General features: G+C 41.6%; 2 protein-coding genes across 3 annotated transcripts; one reads left to right on the forward strand and one right to left on the reverse strand.

The window, feature by feature from the left end:
* Positions 1-123: 123 nt before the first annotated feature.
* chmp7 (charged multivesicular body protein 7) lies at positions 124-3,880 on the forward strand. Its single transcript, XM_026342287.1, has 10 exons — positions 124-683; positions 766-937; positions 1,777-1,962; positions 2,060-2,193; positions 2,371-2,419; positions 2,530-2,649; positions 2,722-2,820; positions 2,913-2,970; positions 3,071-3,304; positions 3,386-3,880. Exons 1-10 carry the CDS (start codon positions 439-441, stop codon positions 3,439-3,441), a joined length of 1,353 nt encoding a protein of 450 aa, XP_026198072.1. The 5' UTR covers positions 124-438; the 3' UTR covers positions 3,442-3,880.
* A 1,104-nt stretch (positions 3,881-4,984) lies between these two features.
* On the reverse strand, positions 4,985-12,147 carry ccdc92 (coiled-coil domain containing 92). 2 transcript variants are annotated; one of them, XM_026342288.1, is made up of 5 exons: positions 12,083-12,147; positions 11,729-11,911; positions 8,877-9,046; positions 8,376-8,417; positions 4,985-6,835 (listed from the first exon to the last, which is right to left on the reverse strand). In XM_026342288.1, the coding sequence occupies exons 3-5, from the start codon at positions 9,010-9,012 to the stop codon at positions 6,027-6,029; spliced, it is 987 nt and encodes a 328-aa protein (XP_026198073.1). In that variant the 5' UTR covers positions 9,013-9,046; positions 11,729-11,911; positions 12,083-12,147; the 3' UTR covers positions 4,985-6,026. The 2 variants fall into 2 exon arrangements, with proteins under 2 accessions (XP_026198073.1, XP_026198075.1); XM_026342290.1 differs by having other exon boundaries at positions 11,729-11,914; positions 12,083-12,132.
* Between the last annotated feature and the right edge of the window lie 3,146 nt (positions 12,148-15,293).

Consider the following 15,293-nt stretch of genomic DNA (forward strand, 5'->3'; position numbering starts at 1 on the left):
CAGCGTCCTGGGTGCGCTTGTTTTGCGTTTCACATTGTCTGAGTGGGTGGAAACAACCGACAGGCTGTGGACTTCCTATCACCGCTTTCCGCACCGGTTCTCAATTATAGACACATGAAACCGTGTGTTGTTGGTAAACGAAATGTTAGCTGGGGTCAGGCACATTTCAGTGAATCATACTGCAATGATAGTTTGTTTTTGGCTGCTGACAGTGACATGTTAGCTAACCTAATGCCAGGACGATATCGGGGCTTTTAGTGTATTTATCGGTCGGTGGTGATACTTGTTTCTGGTGAGAGCACGGGGCTGAAAGTGGATGTTGCTAGCTAACATTAACTAGGTTGTAAGCTAGCTAGCGTTAGCTGCCTAACTGTCTCTTTAGTATAGAGATTAATCTAAATTTAACCTCGGGTATTACACTAGTTGGACTGCACCGTGATGACCCTGGCACCTGAGTGGGACGACGACGAGCGGATGAATTTTCTGTTCTCCGACTTCAAGGAGAGCCGAGATGTCAACGCGTCGGACTGGGACAGTAAGATGGACTTCTGGACGGCTCTGGTCCTAAAGACCTGCAGGGACCGCGGCTCTGTATGTGTCAATCTGCAAGACCTCAGTCAGACCTTCAGGAGGAAAGAGAAGACACCGCTGGGCTTATCGACTGTCATCCAGTCCATGGCCAGGTAAGTGCCACCTCGTCAGCTCAGCCTCTGCTGATCGTTTCCGTCTGTCTGGTTACATGTCCTGTACTTTAACTTGTCCCAGATGTGGGAAGATACAGAGGGAGTCAGAGTTTGCTGCCAATGTGGACTGCGGCTGGCTGTCCTGGGGTGTGGGCCTGCTGCTGGTGAAGCCTCTGAAATGGACCTTCTCCACTCTCCTGGGAAGCAACCGGGTGCCTTTGGAGGAGTCTTTTGTTGTCATTGAGTTAGTGAAGGTTTGTCAAAGTCAGGGATTCACCAAGTACCAAATGTGGCCAGATCACAAACGTAGATCAGATGATTATAATCTACCTGCCGAGATCTTTCCAGATTAGTTATACATTTACATTTATTGCAGAACAGTTTATCTGAAGACGTCTTTGCTTTCAGTTTTCTGTTTCAGCGGATGCCTGTTCCAACATTGTGGTAACACTGTAAACTGGTTTAAACTTGCAACTATGTCAGATGGTTTCCTTTCTCCTGTCTGTCATATGTTAAATGGAACACTATGTTTACGATGGCAGGTATATTTTGTCATTGGACATCATAGTCTACTTATCATTGAAAACACCTGCACCAAGTACTTCAGCTCTTACAAATACTTTGGTGTGTGCATTGACAGTTCACTTACCTGGCGAGCTTGTGAAAATCCTTTGTTGTCATCTTACAGCAGAGGATGCACTTTTTAAGAAGGCTTAGACTCTGTAATGTAGATAGGAGACCAAAGATGCTGCTTCATTGTTGAATTTTCGAGAGTCCGATTCAGTCTCTCTGTCTGCGAATGAGACCTGGTAGTGGTGCAAAACTAAATGGCCAGAGAGCACATCACAGCACTATTTTATTTGCGTTTTCAACGTGCACTGTTCTGGTGTAATAAGTGACTGAGGAGGTTCTTTAAGTGGTATTATCGTTCTCCTTCTATTGATACATGCATTTGTATGTGTAATTTAGACACAAATGACTTTAAGGATGCTCTTAAGCTCAGTTAGTAACATATGCGATAAAGTGACGATAAACCTAAGATAAATTTAAATTTCCCTGAGTGTGCAATAAAGTGTATCTTCATATTTTCCAGGAGAAAGCAGCTGAATTACTCAGGGCCTACCGGAGCAGTGAATTTGCAAGCCGCTCTGTCTTGTCTTTTCAAGAACTCTGTACCCTCTCCTCCGATGTTTGTGCTGATGAGAGCACTCTGTGCATGGCTCTCCTGCAGCTGCAGAGGGACAAACAAGTGTTAGTTTCATTGCATGAAGGCGAGAAGGTAAATCATAACCAGCCTGTAAACTGTTCACCCTGGATCGATGCGCTTGACTTGCACAAGTATGTTTAAGAACAACTGTCTTGTGTTGTCTTTACAGATAGTTAAGTTTTGTCAGCCTGGGCAGGACCGTGTCTCCCCAGTCAGTGATGTGGACATAGGCATCTACCATTTGCAGAGAAGCGAGAAGCTGCTGGGAGAGCGAATGGAGAAACTGGGGCTGGAGGCTGATAAGTATGTCTGATACTTCAAATATGAAGTTGAATATTTAGTATTGATTAATAATAGTTTGGGAATGATTTGTAATCAACACAATCTATATGAGTGTAGTACATGAATAACAGTTGGGGAATTCTGGCCTGAAACTGTTTACTTGCAAAGTTGAACATGTTTCACATTATCTTCGTGCAGGTGCAAAGAAGAAGCAAGAATCCTGCTGCAGGAAGGGAAGAAATCACAGGTTACTACTACTACTACTATTGTTTACCTGGAAAACCCCACATTGTTACTTAATCATTCTTAATCATGCAGCACATGGTTTTGTTGCAATATTCACTGTCTGTTCCAAAGGCTCTAAGGTGTTTGAGAGGCCGCAAGAGGGTAGAAAAGAGAGCAGACAACTTGTTTGCCAAACTGGAGTCTATCAGAGCAATCCTGGACAGAATAGCCCAGTCCCAGACAGATAAGATGGTAAGATCCAGAATAAACCTCTCTCTGGCGAGCCAAGTCTGCTGGCAGTATCTAAAGTGTCTGTGTGTGTAGGTCATGCAAGCATATCAGGCTGGTGTGTCTGCCCTGAGACTGTCTCTTAAGGACGTCACTGTGGAACGTGCTGAGAGCCTTGTGGATCAAATCCAAGAGGTGGCCCTTCATGTTTTATATTATGTTTTATTATTATGATTATTTCATCTTAAGCAAACATCTAAATGCATCTCTTTTTCATTGCTCACCAGTTATGTGACACTCAGGATGAGGTGAACCAAACTATATCCAGTGGCGTGACCACCACAGGTGTGTCATTCTGTCAGTGTTATAGCTTTAATAATGTTGTGAATAATCATTCACAGCTAAGCTAGTTTTGGTTTGTTTTGTTTTGTTTTGTTGTTTATAGATGACGACATGGATGAGTTGGAGGAAGAGCTGAAATCTTTGTTGGATGAATCGAAGCCAGATTCAATCTCAGGTTTACCTGAAGTTCCAGCAAACGGTGTGCGACCCTTCGGGGAGCCGAGTCTCCCAGGTAACGACCTGCTCAGCTCTCTGCCCGCAGTACCTAACAGAGACCTCCATTTTGCCACAGAGCAGCTGGAGGAAGAATTGAATCTCTTAACGCTTGCAGATTCAGGTTTGCACTTTGAAATCTCTACGTTATTTGTCTCTATAGGACTGTAATAGAAATGTAACAAACTGTCACCTCTCTGTCCAGGCTTTCAACAGAAGAAAGTGACGTCGCCAGCCAAGAGATTTGAGCCTGCACAGTGATGACATGGCAAGTTTCAAGTTCTGCATCAACATATCAACACTAACTGTATTTCTTAAAATGTTCTATAAGCCAGAGTTCATGGAAGTAAAAAAAGAAAAGACTGGAAATGAGTGAAAGGAGTTTAACTGCCTAAAATCAGCTGTTTTGTTTGCCACCACCAGGATTGCTTTTATTATTATTATTGTAATTATTTTTGACAAGGAAAACAGGTGTCTTCGTGGTTTATCGTGTGTTTATTAATGTGTGTAAATGTACCCTATTGGTAGTGCTGTAAAGAAAGTGGCCTTCTGAACTGTACATATAAAACATAAACAGAATATTATGCCAAATGATTTATTACAGCTATATTTAGTCTGACAGCAACAGCTGTGTGGACTGAGAAGCTTACCCGAAGTGAGTTTAACCAAACGTTTGTCAAAATAAAATTTATTTTAATCACTTCTGTAGTGTTGTTTTTGTGTATTAGTGTTGAAGAAAACACATTTTCTTCATTCTTTACATTGTTTGTATGTTTCAGAATCCACTCCACTTTAACATAAAACAATTAGCTTGGATTGAAGTTTAGTTTATGGCCTATTTATTCTAAGAAAGGCAGCAGACTTTAAGAGAGAGTGTTTTTTCTGAACTAAATACAGTACTTTGAACACCAGGGGTCAGTGTCCTGGTGCAATCTAGTGATGCACAGTGATGTTTTTTTAATGGAGGACATTATATTCTGTTTGCTATGAAATCCAGGTAAAGTTTCTAAAATATCTGCAAATGAAGAAAGGAAGACTTTGAAATAAATTGTTATTGGGAGTGAAACATATTAGGATGCATTTAATGTTAGAAATAATGTTAGATGATTGGGAGACGAAGCCTGTTGTAGATTACTGAATATAATGATAAAACTGGCTTATTGATGTCTGCCAAATCCATAGTAGAAATAATATCATATTCAGATCTTTATTTCAGCATTTGCAAAGTGTAAGTTTGGCTTGTCCCTTTCAGATCAGGAGAACTAATTCACCGTTTTAATATTGTATCAGCAAAGTACTGCTACATGTTGCAGAGCCTTCCACTGGGAACTCGTTTGTCCTATTTTCCCACTAGTTTGTATCACACTGCTTCACTGTGATAGCAGGACACCTAGTGGGCAACTAGCTGTACTGTGGACACGGTTGTAGAAACATGCTCTGTACAGTTTTCTTCTTCTCTCTATTTCATATGCAGTTATATTAACCAGTAGTTGCTGTTACAAACTGTACTGTTAACGTGATACTGAACGGTGCTGACAAATAATCATCAGTATCAGTAACCAATTACAGTATTTGCTACAAGGCACAAAGGGAGAATACATCATATGCAGTGGTCTTTACAGTCACTCGTACTAAGACGTACTAAGTGGCACTCTCCACCACCACCATCATCAAAACACTAAATGAGGGAATAACTTTTGGGGGAATAGTCCACAGAGAAGAGTAAAATCCTGTCTTTTCCTTTATCCAGTGATCTTTGTACTTTACAGTAAAACCAAATACCCAAACCAAAACAGCATTGCTTTATTGAACTGTGTACAAGTGATGCTAATGTGAAAAGCATTAGTGATTCAAATCACCGTCACGTTTGTGTTGCTTTAACTACTGTCAATATCCAAGCTGTCCGTGTGTTTTCTATTAAACTAAACGATAAATTAAAAAAAAAAAAAGAATTTGTTACAAATGTGGAGGCTTTACAAAGTACAGTTCATAACATCACAAAATCCTGTCACAGCAGTGTGTTCAAAAATGCCCTTTTATCACAAATAACATCAACAGATATTGGTTAAGCTAAAACTTAAGTCTCTCAATGGCCTCCGCTGTTTCTCTCCGAAACACACGCACGCACGCACACTCTCTCTGTCGCACACACACAAATACATCATTTCAACCTGCATTCAAACGCTGCTGCTGTTTTGCCAGCCAACAAAGAAAAGGTGGAATTAGAGCTCTTTCACCTTGACAGCCAGCACATTTCAATTGCACATTATGCAGCTTGTACCTACAGTAACATTATTATACTGATATCACAAGAAGATGAAAGACATTCAGGGAGTATTAGTTTAATCATTTCAGTTCTATCCTAAGCAGCTGCAGACACTTTGTTATATAGTTTGTTGATATGTCCAGACTGACTGAGGAAATGAAGCAGACAGAGATGTGTGAAGGTAACTATTAGCCTTGACTACACTACACAGCTCGTGTATGGCTGAACCAGTCGAGCAGGCACTGACTCAGATATTTGGCTGAGAGTTTGTTGTATGCACCATATAAGACAGAATGAAGTGGACATATAAGCAAAAACTTAACATGTGTATAATACAAGCTCTCATGGGGTTGAGTATCAGAAACATTTGGCATGCTTTGTAGTAGTCCTTTTCTACTGTATATCAAGGAAAACAAGCCTTTATGAGTCACCATAAACTAAATGATCATTTTGTTTTTAATATTGCGGTGTTGCGTAAAAAGCAGACTACACAGTGTTTCAGACTCCTTCCTGCTCTCGCAGTGTAGTGTGGATACAGTAGATATGTATGTGCATTTATGTGCATGTCAGCACTGCAGTGTCAAACTGTCCTGTCGGCTCCCGAGCGCTTCCGCACAACCTTCTCCTCACTGACCTGGTCCACTGCCAGTGTCTCCAGCTCTGCTTGTGGTGGGCCCAGGGGAGGGGTGCCATGCGGGATGCGGTGCGCCACACCCACGTGAGCCCTGTATTGACGGTCCCGTGCAGGGCTGTGACGAGGACTGGCTGTAGCACCCAGAGGAGGGACAGGGGAGCGATCAGAGGCTATAGGAGGGATAACAGCAGGCCGTTCACGCACCACCTGCGGCTCGGGAGACTCTCTTCCAGCCTGCAGAAAGGGTGTGGGGTCGGGCATGGCGTCCACCGTCTCCCGCAGAACCAGCCGCCTACCGTCCGGACCAAGCCGGTACACCTCTGTCAACTCCGGGTGGAGAGGCTGGGACAGGCTCTTCTTCATGCGGCGACGAGGGGTTTCAGGTTGCCTGTCCTTGGCCGGTGGAGGCGTTGGCTTGTATGAGGTGACTGGACTGACGTTGGGGCTGGCCTCAGAGGAACTGCCAGCTAGCAGCTTCTTCTTTGTGGCATGGAGTTGTGAGGTAAGATAAGCAATGGTGCTCGCTCTCTGCTCCAGCTCCCCAGACAAAACAGCCAGCTTGTGGCTCTTCATCTTAAGCTCCTCCAGGTATTTTTTCTCCCTCTCCTTGATGGTGTTTTCCAATACAGAGATCATGGCGTTCTTCTGCTCCAGGTCTCTGAGCAGTTCTGTGTTTTCCTCCTCCTTCTTCTTCAGCTGGGCCTCTAGCTCCTCACATCTTCTTTGCAACTCCCTGCATCGGACCTCACTGCTGTCTGCACAGACAAAAAAACAAAAACAAAACTATTAAAACAGCTCTGACATATACATATATTTCGTGAGCAGCAAACATAAGTAAGGAACACATACCACACACCTTCAAAGTGGACCAATCATTAGTACATTAAGATACTGATCTGCAATAGGCAGAGAGCTCTAGTCTCACATTACAGCCCCTGTAGACAGCAGGAGCACTAACTCTTCTCTGACCTTGCTCATCATTGCTGACCCCACCCTGCCCTGCCCCACCCAGCTTCAACTTGCTTAGCCTATAAACTATAGTGCAAAATAACATTTGGATTATGTATATAAAGGTTTGTATGTCCTGAGTGCAGGTTTTCAAATTCTGCTTTACATTTCCTTTATTCCCTTGTCTATCAAATAGAGGAGATGTAACAAAGATGAGTCTTGCTTTTTATTAATTTGAAGGGGGGCTGGTAAATTTTAACCCCAGTTGGAGCACCTGAGTCCAGCTGCACTGAGCGTGCAGGATGTGCATTAGGGATGTCACAGATAATCTCATTTCCTGCACTCCAATCTCTGAGATGTCCCACACTAGTATAATTGACCCTTTGACTGGAGGCTATAATGGTATTGCTCAGATATGAGCCACCAGTTGTTAGAAGGCTTACAACATCCTGTTCAGTTTGACACACCAGTGGCGTTATCAGCAGCCTGTAAATAAATGTAATAAGCTGTTTGCAGATGCCTCTCTGACAGGCTGGAGTACTGCGAATTACTTCTAACCAGTATGGAGACAGAGGTGCAGGGTCTCAATTACACCAGTGTTGTGACTCCATGTCACGGCTATAGTAATGTGGGGGGAAGGGCAGTTAGCAATGAGCAGTGGGAGCTCTTATGAACAGCAGGGAGTCCCACAGTGCAATGCTTCCTGGGTGAGACTTTGTTACCAGGAAACAGACCGAGCCTTCTGCTCTCAATCCAGTCCACTGACACAAATCTTTGTTTGAGCAGAAAAAACGATTTAAAGTTTTGACATTTGTGGAGTTTTTGTGCTGCTGCTGTTCATTTTGAACAACTTGTGAAAATGTCAGTGAATATTCTCAGTCGTCCAGGGGAAGTTATCTCAGTCAGACTGATGAAGCTACTCAGATGAGTAGCATAACGTTTTAACCTAACAAATAGGAAGTCCCGTTGCCATGACTCAACTTCCAGATAACTTGTGAAAACATTTAATAATAAAACTGATTCTGAGATAGTAGGATAAATCTCACTATTAACCCAAATGGCAAAAATAAAGACTATATATACTGTACAGTAAGTAACTGTGGTATTTAAACCAGTGTCATTTAATACTTCCTTGGCCAGTACTTCACTAATGTCATTGAATAGTAACTCCAGAAGAAAACACAGATGATCACGCTCTCACAAAACCACAGCTGAGAGCATTAAATTAAATTATCAATTAAATTATTGGACACAATCAGTACTGCTGGTTGCTAATGACATTACACATCAAATGTTGTGGTAAAACTAACATAGGTGTGTAGAATATATAGTATGATATTAGCTTACCTGAGGGATCAGAGCTTCTCATAGTGAGCTCGTATGTCAGGTCTGGAAAAAAAGGGGAAGGTTACTTACACCTATCAAAAAGCTCACTTTTTAACAAGGTTAGCGACAGTTCCATGTCCGGGCTAAAGCATACAGTGTCCTGTTTTGTTTCTTTACTGAGGGGCCTTCTAGATTTCTTTAGTGGCAGCAAATATCCATTACCAGTGATATGATCAATACATGTTTTGCTGTTGCATCACTGCAGTGCAGGGTGTACCGCGTTAATGCGTGAGTGCATTTCCAGTTCCTCGTCATACTCTCTTTAAAAGGTTTCAGCATCTTGCTGACTTTTGGTCCTAAATAACCATTTCCTGTCCCATGGACTCATGCAGGATATAGCATCATTATTGACATTTATGACTTGCTTTGCTGTTTCAGATATTCTATGGGAAGTTCTTAAATGTGCAGGGTATCCACAGTAGCATTCAAAGAAGGAATTAGCTACTTGCTGGCTCTGCTCACCTGTGCATTGCTGTTGTAATCTACGGATCTCTGCATGTAGCCCCTTCAGTGTGTTGGCATGGTCCTGCTGGAGGAAGAGGAGATTTTTCTGTGCGCTGTGCAGCTGATTCTCGAGTGTAACATTTGCTGATGCCATGGCTGGTAATGTTAGGAAACACAACAGCCTTAACCTCCAGACAGAGATGAAAGAAAAGACACAGACAGAAAAAGGAGAGAGAGAAGACAGACATTAACAAAAATTAGCCCATCTTGCAAACAAGACTAGTTCTCAACCATTCACAATTTCAACATCTGAGTCTTGGAATAAACCCTAATTTATCCTAAGACAAAGTTAAGCAACCATAAGTAGACACACACCGTTTTTACTGTACTTATCAAGCAAACACTGAAATAAAGCTATCGATTTATAACCTGAGAATGAGCAGTGTAGACCTTCGAAAAAAGAAATCTGAAATGGAACACTAATCTAATACACACTAATCCAATCTACACTGTACAGTGTAATTTTATTAGTCATTCAGTGGAGATACTCTTCCGTAGCACAGATGAACATAGAAGTTACAACTTCTCTTTACTCGTTATAAATACAAAGCAAAAATTTTAAAAATTACATTTCTTTTGCGCAGATATCTTCTCTATCAGTGGTCATAACATGGTCAATACCAAGAAAAACTAAAACAATCAAAGCTGAACACACTGATAGACATCAACAAGACAATGGGTGTGGCACGGAGGCTGCCAGTTCTCAGCAGGCCTCTTCCTTCCCTTCCCTGCCTTGCCCTACCTTCCTCTTCCCTCCCTTCACTGGATGTCCTTGTCTCCAGAGCCACGGCAGAGTCAGAGAGCAAGAAAGAAACAATCACTCAATCCCAACATCTCCACCCTCTGCTAGACAACTGTACTGGGCTGAGAGCTGAGAGCACATTGATCCCTGCCAAACACACATCTTGAGTGCAGAGAAAAGTCTCTCCCTGCATACAAAATTGCGCTTCAATAAAACATCCAAGAGCTTCTTACTCTTACATCATCAGCCCACTAACATGAATAATATATCCCATGGCACCTCGCTGGAAACACTCCTCAATTTGAGAAGCTGTCTGCATATTTCTGTTTTTTCATTGCTTACAGAGGAAAAGGAAAAGGTGTGATCACAAAAACACAGGCTGCCAGTCACAAATAGAGATGGTGGTGTGCCATAAGGATAAAGGGATAATCTATTATTGATGAGTAATGTGGAGTCTTTCCGGTAAACCCTGCGTTGCAAGCATTTCTCTCATCCCATCCCTTTCCTAGAATAGCTTAGATGGCTTTCCATTTGCAAAGACATGACCTCAGACAACTTCAAACTACATCATCATCTCATAGTATGGAGGTGACAAAGGACTAGAGAACTACACTAAATGAATATGAGCTCATTAAACGTATCTGTTGATGTTCAGAGACAATGTAGGGTGTGAATGCTAATCCCTCAGTCACTATGTCACCAGACAGAAATTAATGTCAACCCAGTGTATCTTTCACTTTTTAATACACAAAAAAGTGTTTCCTCGTACAGAAAACATAAATAATCAATGAACTGCAGCAGCATGAAACGTAAGCTAGTAGTCTCCATCCTCAGCCACAACAAGAGCTTAGCAGTCACTGGTCCTTTTGTTATAAAGTTGTTGTTTGCTCACAAACGTTCAGACTTCATCTGTGCATCTGATCATGTTAACTACAGCTTTTTCTAAAATTTTACTCAAGTCTGTTGTTAGTATTTCAGAGGAAAAATGCATTTAAAACACAGCCTGAAGTGATCGATCTACTCCTTACTTATGTTCTTAACAACTTTAACATCCACTGGTCACAGTTGCTGGCAAACAGGTAAACAAGTGAAGGTTAAACTGTAATACCATTGCAACGCAGCCTGCAGTTTTAACAGGATTTAAGCTACGTGTTACGCTTGAAAGTTTCCACGGCACTTTCAATTTCAGCACCTGCATTGCGGACAGCACCCCAAACCCACATCTCGCATTTAACCGCTGCTGATCCCAGCAGTAGCTGCCAAAGCCTCACTGCTGCACACTCACGTTGTTGTCAAGCCTCAACCAGCGAGATCATTCAGGATACGACCTTCTTTATCGCTATCAAACAAAACGTGAGAGACAGTAAACACGGGCCTGGAGAGCTGTGCCTGAGAAGTGACTTCAAAACATTTCACTTTCCGTGTTGTTGTTTTAGGAGCTGATGTGGTGAAGGATGCCATCACTGCATTTCTTACGGTCACGACAAAGGCTGCCCTTGCAGCTCATGTTAAGTACGGCTGCTGTCCAGGGAGGAGCTGTCCACTTTCAGTAACCGCGAACAACCCCCGTGCTGGAAGGGGAAACGTCACACCAAAGTCCCCTTACAATCCGACGCCAAACTAAGAACCTGCTCTACAGCAAGAGAAATGTACCAATCGAAGAATATGACCCATGTTTATAGCATCCTGTCGAAAATACGGCATGCGTCTTTTCTAAATAAATAATGTACATTTGTGTGAATAACAGCAGGCGTCACCCTATCATCGACTGAGATTTCTTTCTAACGAAGCAATAACTGGGACGAGCAACGGATCCATTGTAAGAGTTACTTTGTCATTGAAGTGAACCTGCTTAAATTAGTGCTGAATTGAAAGATGCAAGTTGGAATACGAAAAATAAGATTCGCGTCTGTAAACATTGGGCGTCTTTAAAATGTCCAATTTGTATTACTGTAAATAAAACAGTCTCTTCGTGTAAGGGGAGTAACAGCTACGTATGAGGATTTAATTAAGCTAGCCTAGCTGGCCAGCTAACCGGGCTGCAGAACACATTAAGCAGAGGGCTTACCTTGAGGGGAAAAAATACGCGGCCGTCGAATATCTTCTAAAAGGCTGTAAATCGTCGTTGATCAGATCAGCCACACTGGCTATGTGCAGTCCTCTCGGGGCATGTCCGTGATGCTGTCAGGCGGTAGCCTTGGTCGGGTGAGAGCCGACGATGGCTGTGTCAGTTTCCTATCATCTCCCTGAGCTACTAGACAAAATAAAGCGATGCATCATGGGAAAACAAGGTCAACCTATCTCTAGCGTCAAAGCAATTTAATTCCGATTATTTATATTCCCTTCGTTTCCCATTGACCTTTAGAATTACAATCTGACTTGTAAAAAGTGCGACATAGACCTCAAAAGAGATTTTACTGACCTTAAATAACGTAACATGTTGGAGTTACGTTAGCCGTTGTCAGGGACGTGCGACGGGAGTCAGCGACCAGCGTCGTCACCATAGCAACAGAATCGGTTACCTGTTCTGTGGTGATGCATTCACGCCATCTAGTGACAGTACGGAAATACAGGCTCCCTGCATCATGGCACATTAAGCACAGTACACCGCTCTTAGGCGTCACCTCGAGTGTCCACCAGCTGCGCGTCAAACTGCCGAGGTGAAGTCAATTAATATCAAAAGCTGCAAGCTGCTGGACAGGGTACCGCTGATGGGCAGCAGAGGGGAGTGTTGGTCTTCAGTGAAAGTTAGAAAATAGTTCACTATAATACTGGAATTACTATATAGGTTACACTTTTTTGCTTATTGGAAATAGGTCTATGTTTAACTCGTTGGGCATGTTCTGCATGCTGCTGCAGTGTGTAGTTACAAGACATAGGCCTCCGATGTAATACTACTAAGACAATAGGTGTTAAACTCCTCCGATCTGCGTCTGGTGTTTGTTAGTTGGACAACATAGTTATACAGAGTTAGGCACCGTCTGCAAATTGTCATTCTGTCTGTGTTGATATAATATCTCAATAACTTCCACGTCATGTTACATATTTACTCACAATCTGTTCTGAAATGTGCAGCTACTTATTGCACAGAGGACACACTGCTTTATATTCAATATTAGTGCTCTGCATATTTATTAATAATATTTTTAAATAAAATATTATTATAATATCCCAGTACCTCTACTAATACACTGAGCACTTCGTTAAAGTTGTGTCATCTCTCTCCTGTAGTTGTGTTTCCTCCACAGTTACTGGTCCTACCGACCTTCCCAGTGTTTTTCCTGCTTCTTCTTCTTGTTTTTTGTTTCGCTCCTCTTTCCACTCACCCCAACCAGTGGGGGCATTTTTTCTGACATGTAAACCGTGTACTATCCTAACCCTAACCCTATGTACTGTGAATTACTTTTTCTTCATTTGTTCAGTTATTTGGTATATTGTGGTTATAACCAAGCGTACTATTTATTTTATTTTAATTGTTCTTCTGAATACTACAGATTAGCAGTTTAGTGACCTGAGTACTGAAAACCTGGTACACAGTAGCTTTTTCATACTGACCCAAAACATCACCTTAAATTATTTTTGGCAAGAGAAATTTCTTAGTGACATAGCTACTGTGTAAAATAATACAAACTAAAAACAAGAGCATCAGTTTTCATTTCCAATCCAGGATAGAGGCTCACATATAAAAAGAAAACATCTTTTGGAATAAATGAAATTATTGTCCAGATTTTTTTTTCTTTGGAAGTAGCCTTTAATCTTTTCCTGGTTTTTCAGTGTTTGTGATACGGATTGAATTCTTCTCATTTCTTTATTTTTAGTGTTTTTGGCACACTTCCCAGCTGCCAGCAGAAAGGAGAGGTGAAAAATAATTCCCCAACAGAGACCTTCACCTTTGTGATTTGTTTTACTTGCACACTGCTAGAGCGTCCCATATATTATAACAAGTAGCCCAGTGAGAGACACCAACCAAATAACATAAGCAGGATTGACTCTGGACTCCTCCTGTGGTTCTAACCAGCTTACAGTCGTTGTTTTTCTGGCCTTTGCCTGTGGGTGATCCTGCGCTGGGCAGAGTCCAGCTGAGAAACGTCCATCGCACAAGTTATCTGAAGCTTCTCTTCTACCTGAAGTGTCCACTGGGGGATTTCCTTTCACAGTTAGGCAAGCCTCATAAATGTGTCTGTGATTTACTACCATGTGCATCTGTAGATTAATATTCCTTTTTATGAAGGAAGCAAGGGAAATATATTGTTTCAAACACAGCCAGGTACTCAGAAATATTCCAAGTCATACTGTATAGATGGTGGTGAGAGTGTGACACAGTCCCGAAATGTCATATTAGTTATACTGCTGGAAAATAAGAGTCAACTATGATCAGATGCTGGGCATCAGACTAATTTATATCATTCTCAAATGCATCTCTTTGGTATGGTTGCTGGATTATGAACAGATAGTACAGCTCCTTGTCCCAATCATGGAGTTACTAATTAAATGTCAGCACATTGCAGCCTTTCTTAAATGGTGCTGTTTTATTGCCCCTGTTCTGACAAGCTGCCAATACCAACACTTCTCAGGTTGTAATAGTTTTACAGTTATTATATTGAGGTTGGCCAGCAAAATGCCCCTAAAACTCTGAAAACCTAATTTAATTTTCCAAGAACTTTTTTATTTGTCTCTCCAAAGAAAGTCATAATCACTTCACTGTTATACTGAATGTGTCGTTTATGTCACAACTTCAAAGCAACCCAGTGAACTGACAGTGTGATAGCGTTCATTTGTTTCAACTTTATAACTGAGTATTTATCACAGTATGAAATATAATTCTAATATTCGAATCAGCTGATTTTTTAAAATCATAAATATATTGTAAAGTGTAGATACGTGTGTGTTCCCAGTCTTAACAATATCAGCCCCACATGCAAACTCAGGGGTGCAAGGTACTTGTAGAAGTGCTCATCATGTTTTAGCCAGATGTTGAGCCTATAACTGGCATTTGAAACTTGTCTCAAATAAATAGATAAACAGACCCAGAAATAGTTCCAAATTGATTTGCACTGTTCTTGTTGGTATGAAAAGTATTTTTCCTCTCAGATCCTTACACATTATCAACAGTATGAAAGCCAGTAGCATGTGGATGAGGCAATTTGAAAATACATGGGCCAGAAAATATGAAATGAACACTTAAATAAAGGTTATTTCAACAGCAACCGGTTTCTGTCACACAGTTCTGTATATTCCCATTAATTAATGACAAATGTACTAGCTGACAAAACATAGGTGTACACAGGGAGGAAATTCTAGCCAACATGTTACCTATAGGGCCCACATGGAAAGCCCTGCTATGGAATCAAAACACCACCACTGCCCAAATGTCTTCTTTATTCTGGTAATAAGCATGGACTGCAAGCTTTTTCTTTCATTTACAGTTTTTTATAGCTCAGTGAGAGCATTGCACTCAGTGCCATTTACGGTGACACTTTAATTACTAGTGGTTAATAGACCACTAACACCAGACTTTGAAGTTGTTGTAACTCAAGGTGCCAGCACATCCACCCTCAGCAGGAAAAAAGTGTGTAATGGTATTATCCATCCGTATGGGCTGGTGCAGGACCAACTGAGATAAGATACCTAAC

Source organism: Anabas testudineus, chromosome 9 (assembly GCF_900324465.2).
Source record: "Anabas testudineus chromosome 9, fAnaTes1.2, whole genome shotgun sequence".
NCBI classification, from domain to species: Eukaryota; Metazoa; Chordata; class Actinopteri; order Anabantiformes; family Anabantidae; genus Anabas; species Anabas testudineus.